The sequence below is a fragment of the Musa acuminata genome, chromosome BXJ3-5 (genome assembly GCF_036884655.1).
Source record: "Musa acuminata AAA Group cultivar baxijiao chromosome BXJ3-5, Cavendish_Baxijiao_AAA, whole genome shotgun sequence".
NCBI lineage: Eukaryota > Viridiplantae > Streptophyta > Magnoliopsida > Zingiberales > Musaceae > Musa > Musa acuminata.
In genome coordinates this window covers 4919565-4932668 of record NC_088353.1, presented here as the reverse complement: position 1 = coordinate 4932668, position 13104 = coordinate 4919565, and the positions used below count along the sequence as shown (strand labels likewise).

The 13104-nt window shown below is 39.0% G+C and overlaps 2 protein-coding genes across 5 annotated transcripts in view; one reads left to right on the top strand and one right to left on the bottom strand.

Annotated features, from left to right (window-relative positions):
- Positions 1–7444, top strand: part of LOC103984453 (uncharacterized) — a 35141-nt gene extending 27697 nt beyond the window's left edge. For 3 of the 4 annotated variants that reach the window (XM_009401941.3, XM_018826464.2, XM_065151670.1), the window contains 7 exons: positions 849–1083; positions 2928–3116; positions 3205–3500; positions 3601–3808; positions 3895–4134; positions 6408–6490; positions 6967–7444. In XM_009401941.3, the coding sequence (XP_009400216.2) occupies positions 849–1083; positions 2928–3116; positions 3205–3500; positions 3601–3808; positions 3895–4134; positions 6408–6490; positions 6967–7114 (1399 nt within the window). In that variant the 3' untranslated portion in view covers positions 7115–7444. Of the gene's footprint in view, positions 1–848; positions 1084–2927; positions 3117–3204; positions 3501–3600; positions 3809–3894; positions 4155–6407; positions 6491–6966 lie in introns of all 4 variants that reach the window. The other variant, XM_065151671.1, reaches the window with a different exon arrangement.
- A 971-nt stretch (positions 7445–8415) lies between these two features.
- On the bottom strand, positions 8416–10589 carry LOC135637538 (E3 ubiquitin-protein ligase ATL4-like). The gene has a single exon (XM_065150106.1). The coding sequence runs from the start codon at positions 10541–10543 to the stop codon at positions 9443–9445; it is 1101 nt and encodes a 366-aa protein (XP_065006178.1). The 5' UTR covers positions 10544–10589; the 3' UTR covers positions 8416–9442.
- Between the last annotated feature and the right edge of the window lie 2515 nt (positions 10590–13104).

Here is a 13104-nt window from a genome sequence, read left to right as displayed (position 1 = left end):
ATACGCTTGGTATAGCTTGTTATAGCTTGGTGTGTATCATACTGACAGTTGATCAGTACACTGGCATGGACCGGTAATGCGTATCATGCCTTTTTATTATGGGTGTAATCTGTAGCTGACATGCCATAAGACATGCCACACATGGGCTTCATTCCATGAATGTGTTGATCATGTGATAGTCACAGGTCTATAAATAGTATGCAGGCATGGCCTCCTACTGGATCATCCAGCTATGCTGCAACAGAGAGCATTGTTGGCATGTTCAATCCATGTGAAAAGATAACCTACCTAAGTTTCGAGCCTCTTGATCTTTCAAGTTGGTTTTTTGTTGGCCATGGCAAAATTTAAGCATCAGAAGAGCAGTTATTAGCCAAAGGTGCATTGGTCAGAAGATACACTTATGACAACAGAAGACCTGAATGATCAGTATAAACATCTCTTTTATCAATTCGTATATCTTTTATTGAAAATATGTGCTATTTTCTGGATGTTCTAAATAAACAGCATGGAGCTTAGGCAGATTACAGCTGAACACACTATATGGTGCGATGTTCAAATATTATTATTTTAAAGAAGAAACACTTGTGACAACAGAAGACCTGAATGATCAGTATAAACATCTCTTTTGTCAATTTGTATATCTTTTAATGAAAATATGTGCTATTTGCTGGATGCGTCTAAATAAACAGCATGGAGCTTCAGCAGATTGCAACTGAACACACTATATGGTGCAATGTTCAAATGTTATTATTTTAAAGGATAGATCATTTTGGTGCAAAATAATGGTAGAGTAGGTTCTCTCTGTATTTTTAATAATTGTATTCCAAAAATGGTGATAAAATCCTCAGGTATGAAGATGCTTTTAATCGGTTCATTGATGGGATTAATTCTGTTGCTGCATATGAATGGTGGGAAGGGTCAGTACACAGCATACTTTCAGTTCTTGCATATCCATGCGCATGGTCTTGGAAACAATGGCGCCGAAGAAAGAAGATTCATCGACTTCAAGAATATGTCAAATCAGAATATGACCACTCATGCCTTCGCTCATGCAGATCACGAGCTCTTTACAAAGGGATGAAGGTTTGATATATGTAGTGTTATTTCTCATACGGTTTGCTTGATAAAATTCTTTAGTGGATAATCTGGGAAAGCATAAACTTTTTATATTGAGAACACCACGTATTAAAAATATTAAATTTTATGGCCATTCTGTTCGGAAAGTAAAAGAATAAATGACTGGATAATATGTAAATAAGAAAGTATATGTTTATAATATGAAAATAAGAAGTTCAGATATCCCATTTGTCATCATCTTAATGGTTTTGGAAATGAGATGCAAAACATGTTTGATAACTTTTTTTGTTTTTTGTTTTGTAAACATTTCTTTAAATGTTAATATTTTTTAAAGTAATATCTTTCATACACTAAAAGATTTGTGAAAAGTCATCTCACTATCAAATTTAGAAAATCACAATTTTTGGGAATCAACTATATTTATATGTATTTTATTTCCCAAAACTAGGATTATCCAATCAAATAGATCTTAGCATTTGCAAAATTACCAGTGATGATTTTTATTTGGACTTGTGGAATCTTTAAGTCAGGGTTATTCAAACTTGTCTAGTGGTTTCTTGCTGGTTGTCGCTCATTTGATGTATCTACAGCAGTTTAGTATAGCTTGAATCTAGTTGCCATGGATTTTGGTTGTGCTACATTATGTTTTAATAATGAGCCTTTGCTCTACTTTATGATTGCTCCTTTACAACTTAAGTGCCAATGATTCAAGTCATAGGGTACTACTCCACTTGCTGGTGGAAGACTTTGTTACTTTAATGGTCCCTATATCCTGGATTAGCTAGAGTGGCTGCCCTTTTTACTTTTTATGTTTTGGGCCTCTTCAAGTTTTGGATTCTCTTTCCTTGCTAAATTTAGGAACATACCATCATCTCTAGTAATTCACAATGCTCATTATTTAATCTATTGCCCTGTTGCTATCCCTGAAATGTCTCATTTTATAGTGTTTATAATTCGACTATTGTTTTCTTTCAATTATTGAAATTACTTTCCATGTTTAGCTTCTGTTTTGTTAGTATGACCCCTTTTTTTGGAGGTCAAAGTTTAGAGCAGACTCCAATGTTGATCAGTTGACCCAACTTCTTTTGGTCAAAGGACAACTCTCTATGTGTTTTCTGCTGGAATTTTGTTTATTAAAGAATATACAGGTAAGGAGAAATTTTGAGAGATATAGGGAACAGAGAAGGAAAAGTGGATAAAGGTGAAGTGAGCAGCATCAGCAACCGTATTCTTTTTAAAAATATGTGTGTTATGAATTTACCAATTGTTCCATACGTTATCCTATTTTAAAAAATATTAAAAGTGGGTGATCTTAACCCAGGACTTTTAAATGCCAAAAAAGAAAATAGTAGCTGTATTTATTAAATAAACCCTTAATACAAGTTTAAATGTATCTGATTTCAGGTCCTATTGACCTCAAAATTAACAAGATATTGTAACTAATAGGACTTGACTTAAGCTAGACCTATACCTGACTTTTGTTTGAACTTGGACTTTGTAGACTTAGACTCAGTTTTAGATGTAAAATACATCTTCTTGACCTAGGTTTTTTAGATAAAAAAGTGATGGGAGATGGAGGATAGAAAATACAGACTAGTATTTTCTATTTAAATCAACATTAAAACCAGTCTCTCTCTCTCTCTCTCTCTCTCTCTATGTATATATATATCTACATGGTCAACTTTGAAAGATGTTTCTATTTCTTTTGCAGCAAAGCATAGCTTCAGGGAACACCAGATTATCTTCTCCTGTTGGAACTTAGTTAACATTAAATGCTTTTATGGGCTTTCTCATTGAGTACTAATATTGAATAGTGTACAGACATTGTCTTACAAGTGCCTACTTTGTAGGTTGGTTCGTCCCCTGATTTGATGGTTGCCTACATTGATTTCTTTCTTGGTGGCGATGAAAAACGGCTAGACATAGCCTCAACTATCCAGAAGAGATTCCCTATGTGCATAATTTTTGGTGGTGACGGAAGCTATATGTCCCCTTACTATCTTCACAGTGATACATTATTGACCAATCTCCTCGGTCAGGTATATAATCAGTTTACAGTTTTCATCTTGCATCTTGATATATCACTAACATTGTCAAGCATCTTTAGTAGTTTTTTTTTTTTGGTAGTATGTCTCAACAGCTATTTGGAATAGACTTGTTGCTGGGTTCAATGCTCAGTTGAGGACAGTAAGGCAAGGATGCATTCGTTCTGCACTGCATCCTGTCGTTGCTTGGACAAATAGCCATGCAAATTTCCAACTTGAGCACCATGGTGTAAGAGTTGAACTGGGCTGGTTTCAGGCCACTGCTTCTGGTTATTACCAACTAGGTATATTGGTAGCTCTAAACGAGTATTTCTTCAACAATGTGCACCAGTCAGACATGTTAGATACAAGTAATAGTCCAAGATGCGCCAGAAACATGTACGGTGATTAGAATTGCCTTTATTTTTCTGTCTTCTTGACTACTAAAACTAAGTTCCTTCTCATACATGTGTATCATAATTTCTTTATGTGCTCCCAGGAAAAACTCTTCAGTTTCAAGCAAGATCTTAAAGCCATTACAGCAAAGTCAACCTTGTACTAGTCACACAATGTCATGCAAGAAGTTGACTGGAGGAGTAAATGGTGGGATAATAAATGAAGTAACATTAAAATCATTGGATTATAGAAGGGACTATTTGTTCCCACTTTCTCTTTTACTACAAAATACCAGGCCTGTAGGCTTTCAGGTAATGACGTGGTGTTAAAGAGCCTTTAAACTTTTAACATTTTCAGGCCAAATTTTGTAAGGATGATATGATTGCTTTTATTTCAGGAAACATTACAGCTGCTGATATGTATCATGCTTTTGGGAGATTTTAGTGTTACCCTTCTTACACTAGTTCAATTCTATTGGATATCCCTTGGGGCTTTTCTTGCTGTCCTTCTTATACTTCCCCTATCACTGCTTTCTCCTTTTCCGGCTGGTCTTAATGCTTTATTCAGCCGAGGACCGAAAAGATCATCACTTGCTCGTGTATATGCACTGTGGAATGCTACATCCATAGTAAATATTGTAAGTTATGTGGCTTGTGGGTAAGCTAGTTTTAACAAGATCCAAGAGTAGCTGATCAACATATTATACTTTCAATGCCTGTTACAAGAAAAACATGTGTCTTGTTCTGGTTTACATCATGATGCATTTCCATCTGGTTTTGTAGAAGTCACTTCTAACTTTCAGTTGAATGAGTATGCTTCTGAAATGTTGTTCCTTCCTTGACTACATAAAAAATAATAATAACAAAAAATTGTAATATCTTTACACTGCACTTTGCAAACATTATGCTGTCATATGAGAAGTATGTAGGCACTGATACCAACTTTGTCTAGTAGTTTGTGACAAGTTATAACCCATGTATTTACATCTGATTGGTAGATTATTTATCTGCAGTTTAACATGCATAATTAGCCACTGTAATTTTCTTTTGGTGACAACAAAAGAAACATCTAGGTTTAATTCAATTTTTTGTGTTGATGTCAACTGCTTTAGAAGCAAAGTTGGCTAGGACTTGTGAATTTTTAATGGATCAGAAGATTGGTTGTACTCTGATAGGGTTTTTACTGATAGTGTCTTATCAACATTTTTAGTGTTTGCAGTGTTGGAATATGTTCTCTTTACTAAGTTAATATGTTATTTTCATTTTGAAATTATAGAAAATCTTACTCTCATGTGTCAAGGGCAAATGATGTTGAGCATAACAGCACAAAGTGGTAGTGAAAGATTTGTGGATACTAGAACATTTTCATAATTATAAGTCAAGATGTATCTCAAGCATGATTTGAATACTGACCATGTCAGCAAGTACAGTTCTGTATTTACCTGTTTGGCAGTCAATGCGAACACATACCTGGATGAGATGGTCTGATACAGTTTTTATGAATTGTATCACTTGGCAAACTCATTGTACCAGGCCTATCGTGATGTCCGCTATCATAGTGTCTTATTCCTTTTTGTTCTCCCTTTCTCTCTGTTTTATAGACTTTCTCTCCCTTTCACCTCCTCTCTGTTGCATTGCAGCCACCTGCTGCTTGACACATTACCACCTCCAAGTCCTACCATAATCCACCACCTCTGCCTCTTCCGAAGGAATGAAATTTCAGGTACTGAACGCATACCAGTCAACAACCAGACTGGTGTGGGTCTGGTTCATGTCGACATATGGTATGCCAGCATGTACCATGATATTATTCTGCTGGGGAGGGGGGTAGGGAGAATGGAAAAGAAGGAAGGAGGAAGCAAGAAGAGAGAAATAAAGAGGAGGAAGAAGGAGGTGGTGGAGGAAGAGGAGGAGAAGAAGAAAAGGAGAAATAGTGGTAGGCAGCGGGCAGCGAATGACATGACAGTATTGAGAGGGAGAATACGTGAAGAGGACATGCTCATGAGGAGTCACGAGCCTTAGACGGGACAGTTTGGATCCTCGTTAAAAGAAAAAACTGGTTTGGTTCAGGTCCTTGTAAAAGGAAAAACCTGCAACTAACATCTTTAGAAAATGTAAAAACAGGATCAAACCATTCGAAATGGGAAGTTCGGTGCCTGCTGGACTGGTAAATACTGGTTAGTACAACTCAAACCCAGTGAAATTTAATTTCATGCTTCTTCCACCGCCTCCTCCTCCTCCTCCTCTCTCTCGCTCGCTCTCTCTCTCTCTCTCTCTCTCTGTTCTAGATGGTATTGACTGTACCAAGTGTCGGTTCCTCACCCTGTACCATAACCATACTAGACCACCCACCAGTTTGTACAGGTGTTGGACCAATATTTTAATCTCTGATCTTGGGAATTATTCTTTCTTGACTTATTATTAGTCTTTCAAGCGCTTCTCCAGAAAGACTTTACCTATTGAAAATCGAACAATTATATGTTGATAGGATGAGTATGACAATCAGTGGAAGGCATCATCTTTCTTTTTACTGATTCCAATAGTTACAAAAGCTTGCAGTATTTTATCGAGTTAAATGAACTTATGTAGACACTGCCTTATACAACAGATAACAATTCTCCTTTTGATATAGTTAGAAGTCCAAAATATGAGAAGAAGCCTGTAGTTTATTCTTGTATATAAGGACTGCACCAGGTTCCAACTTGTCTAATTTATAGAGAACATTACTAGTTTGTTTATATAAAGTGCTATTTGCATTTCTATATTGTCTCTGGATATTGCTTTAGGCTACCACTTACAGGTTTATGGGCTGCTTGTTTCCTCTAAGCTGTTAATTTAAATAAGATGCAAGAATTTGTAGCCAAGGTTTCTGTAGTATATTCCATGATATATAATTATAGATTTCTTGCAGATGGTGGCATTTGTTTGTGGAATTCTATATTCTGGTTTTTCGCCCACAGAACTTGGTGGAAATCTTGACACATCCAAATTAAGGTGTGCTATGCAGTGTTTCAAGTCACTTCATGCATATGAACCACTCATTGCTTAATCAACTTTAGTTGTAGGACCAAGATACCTTAGCATTGTGATCTAAATCCACTTACTATGTTTTTCATGCCAACTTATATATCCAAAGAACCTTGTAAATTATGAAATTCTGTCATTTGGCTTTTTGTATCTTCACTCAAATATCCTTAGGTTTTTTGTAAAACATGAAAAATAAAAGTAAACATTGATGTGTTAGGCATGATGATTATGGCAACTTAGCAAGAAGCCTATAATTAAATTTTGGAAAAACAAAGAATCATACCATCTTTATTGGAAAATAAAGCAAGTAGGACGGGAACTGGTTTGACCATAGGAATTTCTAAGAAAAAGAGTACATTCTGCTCAGATATTTTTTTTTAAAAACATGATGCATACTAACCCTGGGAAAATACTAATGAAATTGGGTTTATTTTTCTGAACAGGGAGGACAATGGATGGTGGCTTCTGCTGATTATCCTTCTTCTGATTAAGTCATTACAAGCATGCTTGGTTAATCGGCACATAGCAAATCTGGAGATCCAAGACCTATCCTTGTTTAGCCCAGATACAGAGAAATTCTGGGCAATGTGATGCGTTTGAAGAGGATATCAGAGGCAGTTAGTAGCACAAATGATCTCCATCACTGGCAGAAGAGGCATGCTTGTTAACTTTCAGTGAATTTTTTATGTATATATGTCAATTGTAAATTTCCATATATCCTGTTTTTTTCTTGGTTTCCATCAGTTTTTTGGGCCAATTGACAGTGAGAAGCTCTTTTCAATTGACCAGTCACTCCAATTTTAGGGAGTATGGTGATCTGCCCCGTCTGAATTTGATCTCCGGTTAAGAGTTGAACTTGTTCATGTGTGAATTTTTGGTTTCCTGAAACGCAATTGATATTCCTGCCAAAACTTCTGGTGATTGATTACTTTCAGGAATAATCTGGTAACAATGATATCTCAGTGTATAGGCAAAGGACTTGACATATTTGTTGACAGGTAAACCTTAAACTAGAGTTGTTGATGTATGTGTACATGCTCAGGTTATATATTTCGTTTAGCAAACCGGTTGTGTTGCTGGGGCTGTTGTATTCCAAATGTCAACCTTTCGATTGCCAAATGATAAGAATTTAATGTTTATTTGGGTATATTGAAGTGAAAAAAACATTTGAGTTCAGGTATCTAATCAGCAGGAATTTTGGACAATGTAATGTTTGCTGATGAACGGCAGCCTCAAGCATCACCCGAACCCTATAAGCAGGTCCCCGGGGAGCATCGATGCGTCGGAGGTACTGTATCTCTTCGTGCTTTACACCTTCAAGTGTCACCATCAGTTTGATGCAGTAAGTCAAGCTCAGTGTAGCGTATGTCTTCCATGGCCACTCTTTGTTGGTCCTCGTCGCTGGACTTAAATCCGCGTAGTCCACCTTTCGAGATGAAGCGTGCCTAATATATATATTCACATGATGAGCCGGTAAGCCGACACGTCAAAGGCAATCTGATGTGTCGGATTGCGCATTTGACTGACGTCTAATGTGAATCGGATAGTGTATTCTCGAAAGCAACCGAAAATAGACAGCATTTTGTTGGCTTGTATCGATATATATTATCTTAAAGCCAAGACCCTGACAATACGCTGACCTGACACTCGTATTAGAAAAAAAGGGTTCCAAATCAATGGCTGAATACGAAGAAAACGATGGACGAATTAGCATCCGACAGAAAATCCAGACTTGCGAAGATATTGCAGCAAGTCTCCGGCGAGATAGCGAGGTAATTAATAATGGCTATCAGAAGGTGACTTGGACTAGACTCTAAGAAAGCGATATATATATATATATATATATATATATATATATATAACAAAGAACAAAAAAAAGAGTGCACTTTCCCTGAACATGAATCGAGCTTTATTTGGCCAATATAACCATGTTCGTAGGAATTTTTTACTAAACACCTTCGACACGGTAGGGGTTGGTGTGACATTTGCAGTTACCTTCAACATCTCTTAAAACTCTCACGGATACAGACACTAGCAAGCATCCGAGTCTATGCTTGTCCTGTTCTCGGGATGGATACACGAGACTTGAAAGGCACCACAACCTCACGGCCGCCCCGCCTCCCCCTTGCCCCCGCCACAGTGCGAGCTCCATGTATCCACCTACGTTTGGCGTCGCAACCCGTCAAGCAACATTTAATGTGTGCTTGATGCTTAGTTTTCAAATCACATCCAAAACCAACGAGCCGATAGCAACGTATAACTTGCTCCGGTAACATAACCTTTCCTTTTGTTTTAACAGTGATCCGTAATTAATGTTGTAGATGGAGGGAGAAGACAACAGATCATCACCACCACCACCAAACCCGCGGCAAGAGTACACATGTTCGGCTTAAATGAGGTGCAGGTGGCCAGGCGGTGTAATGAAGCATGTATTAATGGGAGCATTCAAACTCCTCATGACTCTATTCAGTTTTACTGCTCCTCCCCTCGCCTCTTCTTTAACCCTCCCTCGTCGTCCTACTTTGCGACTCCCACAACAAGAACAAAAGCACAGCAACAACGACAACAACAAGAAGAAGAAGCAGAGGATTTGATGTACCACGGACGCTGATGGTGAAACAAGCTCGGGCGCCGGCGAGGAATGGAATCATGGTGGCAGTAATTCTCAACATCACAGAAACATTTCCTGGCAAATCGTTTTTGGTTATTCTTCTTTTCTTTTCTTCTGTTTATTACAACTGGTGTGGGTCCCACCGATGGGCATCGGTCCTCCGAGTCGACCCAAGGTGGTCTTGGGAACACAGGGACACGGGGGTAGGCGTTTGGGTAAGAAGGGGTGGGGTGGGGTGGGGGGTTATCCGAAGAGAAGCTTCGGTGGCGGCAGTGATAGGAGGGGATCGAGAGAGCATGAAATGTCGGTTATGCCCCTATCAGCCACCGGTAGAAAGCGTAGTAACCGCCCTCCTCCGCGTCCCGCCGCGCGCTCCCCTCCAGGTCCCACGACTGCCGCCCGACGTCGCCGTCGTAGCGGTGGCTCCAGCGACCGGAGAGGCGGAGCGAAGAGAAGGACGACGACGCCGACGAGGCCAGCCGGTCCACGTACTCCTTCAGCCACCCACGCCCGCCCCCAGCCGCCTCAGCCACCCCCTCCCCTGGCGCCGCAGGCGCCGTGTCCGCCGCGGCGGCGGGGGCCGTGTCTTCACCTGACTTTTCCACCTTCTCCTTCCGCCTCGCGATCCGCGCCACCACCGCCTCCACCTCCTCCTCCACCAGGTACTCGAACGACGACCCTATCGAGTACGTCCTCAGGTTCGGCGGTAGCGGTGGCTGCGGGTGGTTTCCCAGTTCCTCCGCTGATGGAGTCCTCCGGCGGCTGACGCTACCGATTTCGATGCGGAAGCTACCGGACCTTGAGGGCTCCCGGTCGCCGGTGACGGGCGGCGGCAGCTGGAGGGGCGGGCCGGGAAGGGAGATGGAGGCGCGGCAGAGGGGGCACGAAGGGGTCGTCCGGAGCCAAGGGTCGACGCACAAACAGTGGAAGGCGTGGCGGCAAGCCGGGAGGAGGCGGAGCTCGTCCTGGGGGCGGAACCGGGAAAGGCAGACGGCGCAGTCCAGCGACGACTTGGGGAGAAGGGCGAGGGCCGAGGCCAGGGTGAACACCGGGAGGGAGTCGATGAGCGCCGCATTCTCTTGGTCGGCGATGACCGAACTGGCCGCGGCGGCGAGGGAGGGGGAGCCCGAGGCGGGAAGGGAACGTGCGAGCGGCAGCGGCAAGGCGGCCACCGCGGAGGAAGAGCGGCGACGGCAGGAGAGTAAGCGGAGGAGGAGGTGGATGGAGAAGGAGGCGACGATGACGCAGACGATGATGCCGGCGATGATAAAAAGGCTATGGCTGAGGATTACAGAAGGCAAGGGGGAGGAGGCCTCAGTGTGCTGGCGGTCAGACTCCGTCGACGTCAGGGGTTCGACAGCCAGCGGCGGTGGCGGGGCTCGAGGAGGAGGAGGAGGAGGCGAGTCCATGCCGAGGGAGGGGGATAAGCGCTGGAGAAGAGATTTCCTTTGTCGGCTTTTACACACACACACATATATATAAATATAAATATAAATATATATATATATATATATATATATATATATATATATATATATATATATATATATATATATATATATATATATATATATATATATATATATATATATATATATATATATATATATATAGCGCTTTCCCTTCGACTCTATTCCTCCCATATTTATATTGTTATTTCTCATTTTATTTAAAAAATCGAAAATTAGAACTTAATAATAATAATAATAAATTAGAAAGCTAACGTATATGATATTAAACACTAATGCGATTAGTCTTTCTTTCGATCTTAACTCAAATTCGTGAACAAAGATGATACAAGTTTCAATCAAAACTAGTAAACACCTATATCACATTTAAGATACCAATGACTTCAATGAATTGTACAAGAGCTTTTTTCCAATGTTAATAAAGTAAAAATAATAATAATAATCTTTTATGTTTTTCGATTAATATTCAAAATAAGATTATTGACAAATCTAACTCGGGGGTTAATATGGTAAAACAAATTTATCTCGAAAAAATTATCTTTATCAATTTATTCTTAATTCTAATCTTATTATACCATCAATTATTCGACTATTAAAATTTTATTTATAAAATCTTTAAAATTAGTAAGACATTCTTTTGGGGGGACTCCTTCCGTCTAGAAAGTTTTGACTAATTGGTTAGACTAAATCACATCTCCCAATTAGTGATATTTCCCTTTACAAATACACAGTTAACTCTAAATTAATTTTTCATATTCTCAACATTTCTTCTACATTAAATCCAAAGGTTCTAATTGTCAAGCACAATATTCTTTGACCCCTTGTATTTGCAAAGTAAAAGGAGTTCTTGTATATGGTGTGATATTTGTGGCACAATATCTAATACTAAAATAGTTTGAAAAAATTGGATGGAATAGGATAAAATATTTTCCTTTGGAATGGTTCTTAGTCTTTCTTCAATTACAAATATTTTCCTCATCTTATTTATGACCATGCTTAGAACTCTTGATTAATAGGATTTTCCACCTAGCTCTCATTATAAAAATAAAAAAAAAGAATCTCTCCATCTAGTTTAATGATGATGTTTGGGTTTGAAGTCTTTATTCAATCCTACTTTTGCCTCCAAAAGTGTTTACGAATACTCTGAAGAGAGTGTCTGCATACCACAACAAGTTGAAGAGAGGGAGAATTGGAAAGTAGTCTAGAGTCTTAATATTCTTTCAAAAATTAAAATCTTTCTTCGGAGGCTATGCTTAGAAACTCTTTTCCAATCATCTTCATATCTCAACTGGGCTATCCACCTTTTGTTATGTTGACTATTTCCTTACTTATAAATGTAGGGAGAAATCTTTTTTTTTGTATAATTATAGTTTTATTAGTACTTTCTGAAATTTGTAAGAATCAAAATTTAGTTTTCCTTTGCATGAATGAGTGTGGGCAAATCATTTCCTATTTTTCTTGTTTCTCTAGCACTTCTCTTCTACAAATTCAACGAAACCCTTCTCTTCTTTGAATCTAAGAATCAATCTTAACTTTTTAAGATGATCACTACATGGGTAATTCTTAAACCTTTTCTCTCAGTTTATTGATAGATCTTACCTCTTATATATAGTTCTCTCATTATTTATGTGTTTAGTCTCATGTTCTCGAGGAACAAAGAAAAGAATAGATCAAACTTATCACTCCACACTCTTTGGTTTTCCTCAATATGTCCTTCAATTTCTAAGTTTAGAAATATTCATAAGGGGAAATATTACAAAGGAACATGAGCTACTCCCCAGAGATGCAATAACCATTTTCTCAACTTATTATCCTTTGATTTAAAGTTTTATCTCTTGTAAGGATGATTTACCTACAAACCCTTTGCTAATAGCCCTCTCCAAGCTGAATGGTAGGTTATACTTGATTGCTCTTCTCCTATTCCTTAATCCATTCATAATCTATGTGATAGCATTATAACTCTTGCTAAAGATATCAATTGGATCCATTTTAGTAGAACCAATAGTCTTTTTTTAATCACTTTCTTGAAATATGTTTTGTTCTCACTCTCAAGGCTCTGTAGCTGTTGGGGACTTTCATCATCCCAGTAATTAAAGCATGTTTCTTTGAAAGAAAAAAACTGCTAGATGTCACTTTCGATCTCCTTATGGCTCATTACATCTTGCAGCATTTTTCTTTTCCTGAGATGTACATCTGAATCCACCAAAGCAGGCATTTACTCTTATGAAAATAGAATAGTGTGAGAAAGAGGCAGCTAACTGATGATTTGGCCTTAACTTATGTAGCATTCTTTATGCATCCGAATCATGTGCTTGTGTTCTCCAATTCACAAATGCATTCGGTGATGGAGGATGAGTCCACTGCCTGAGCAGGTGAGGCCCTCGACACTGCAGCATCACAAACACCATCGTACAGCCAGGCAAAGGAAGCAGGTCACGCCATTCAATGTGTCGCGCAGAAACATTGAATAGCAGAAAATGAGTTCTTCTCAGAATCATAAA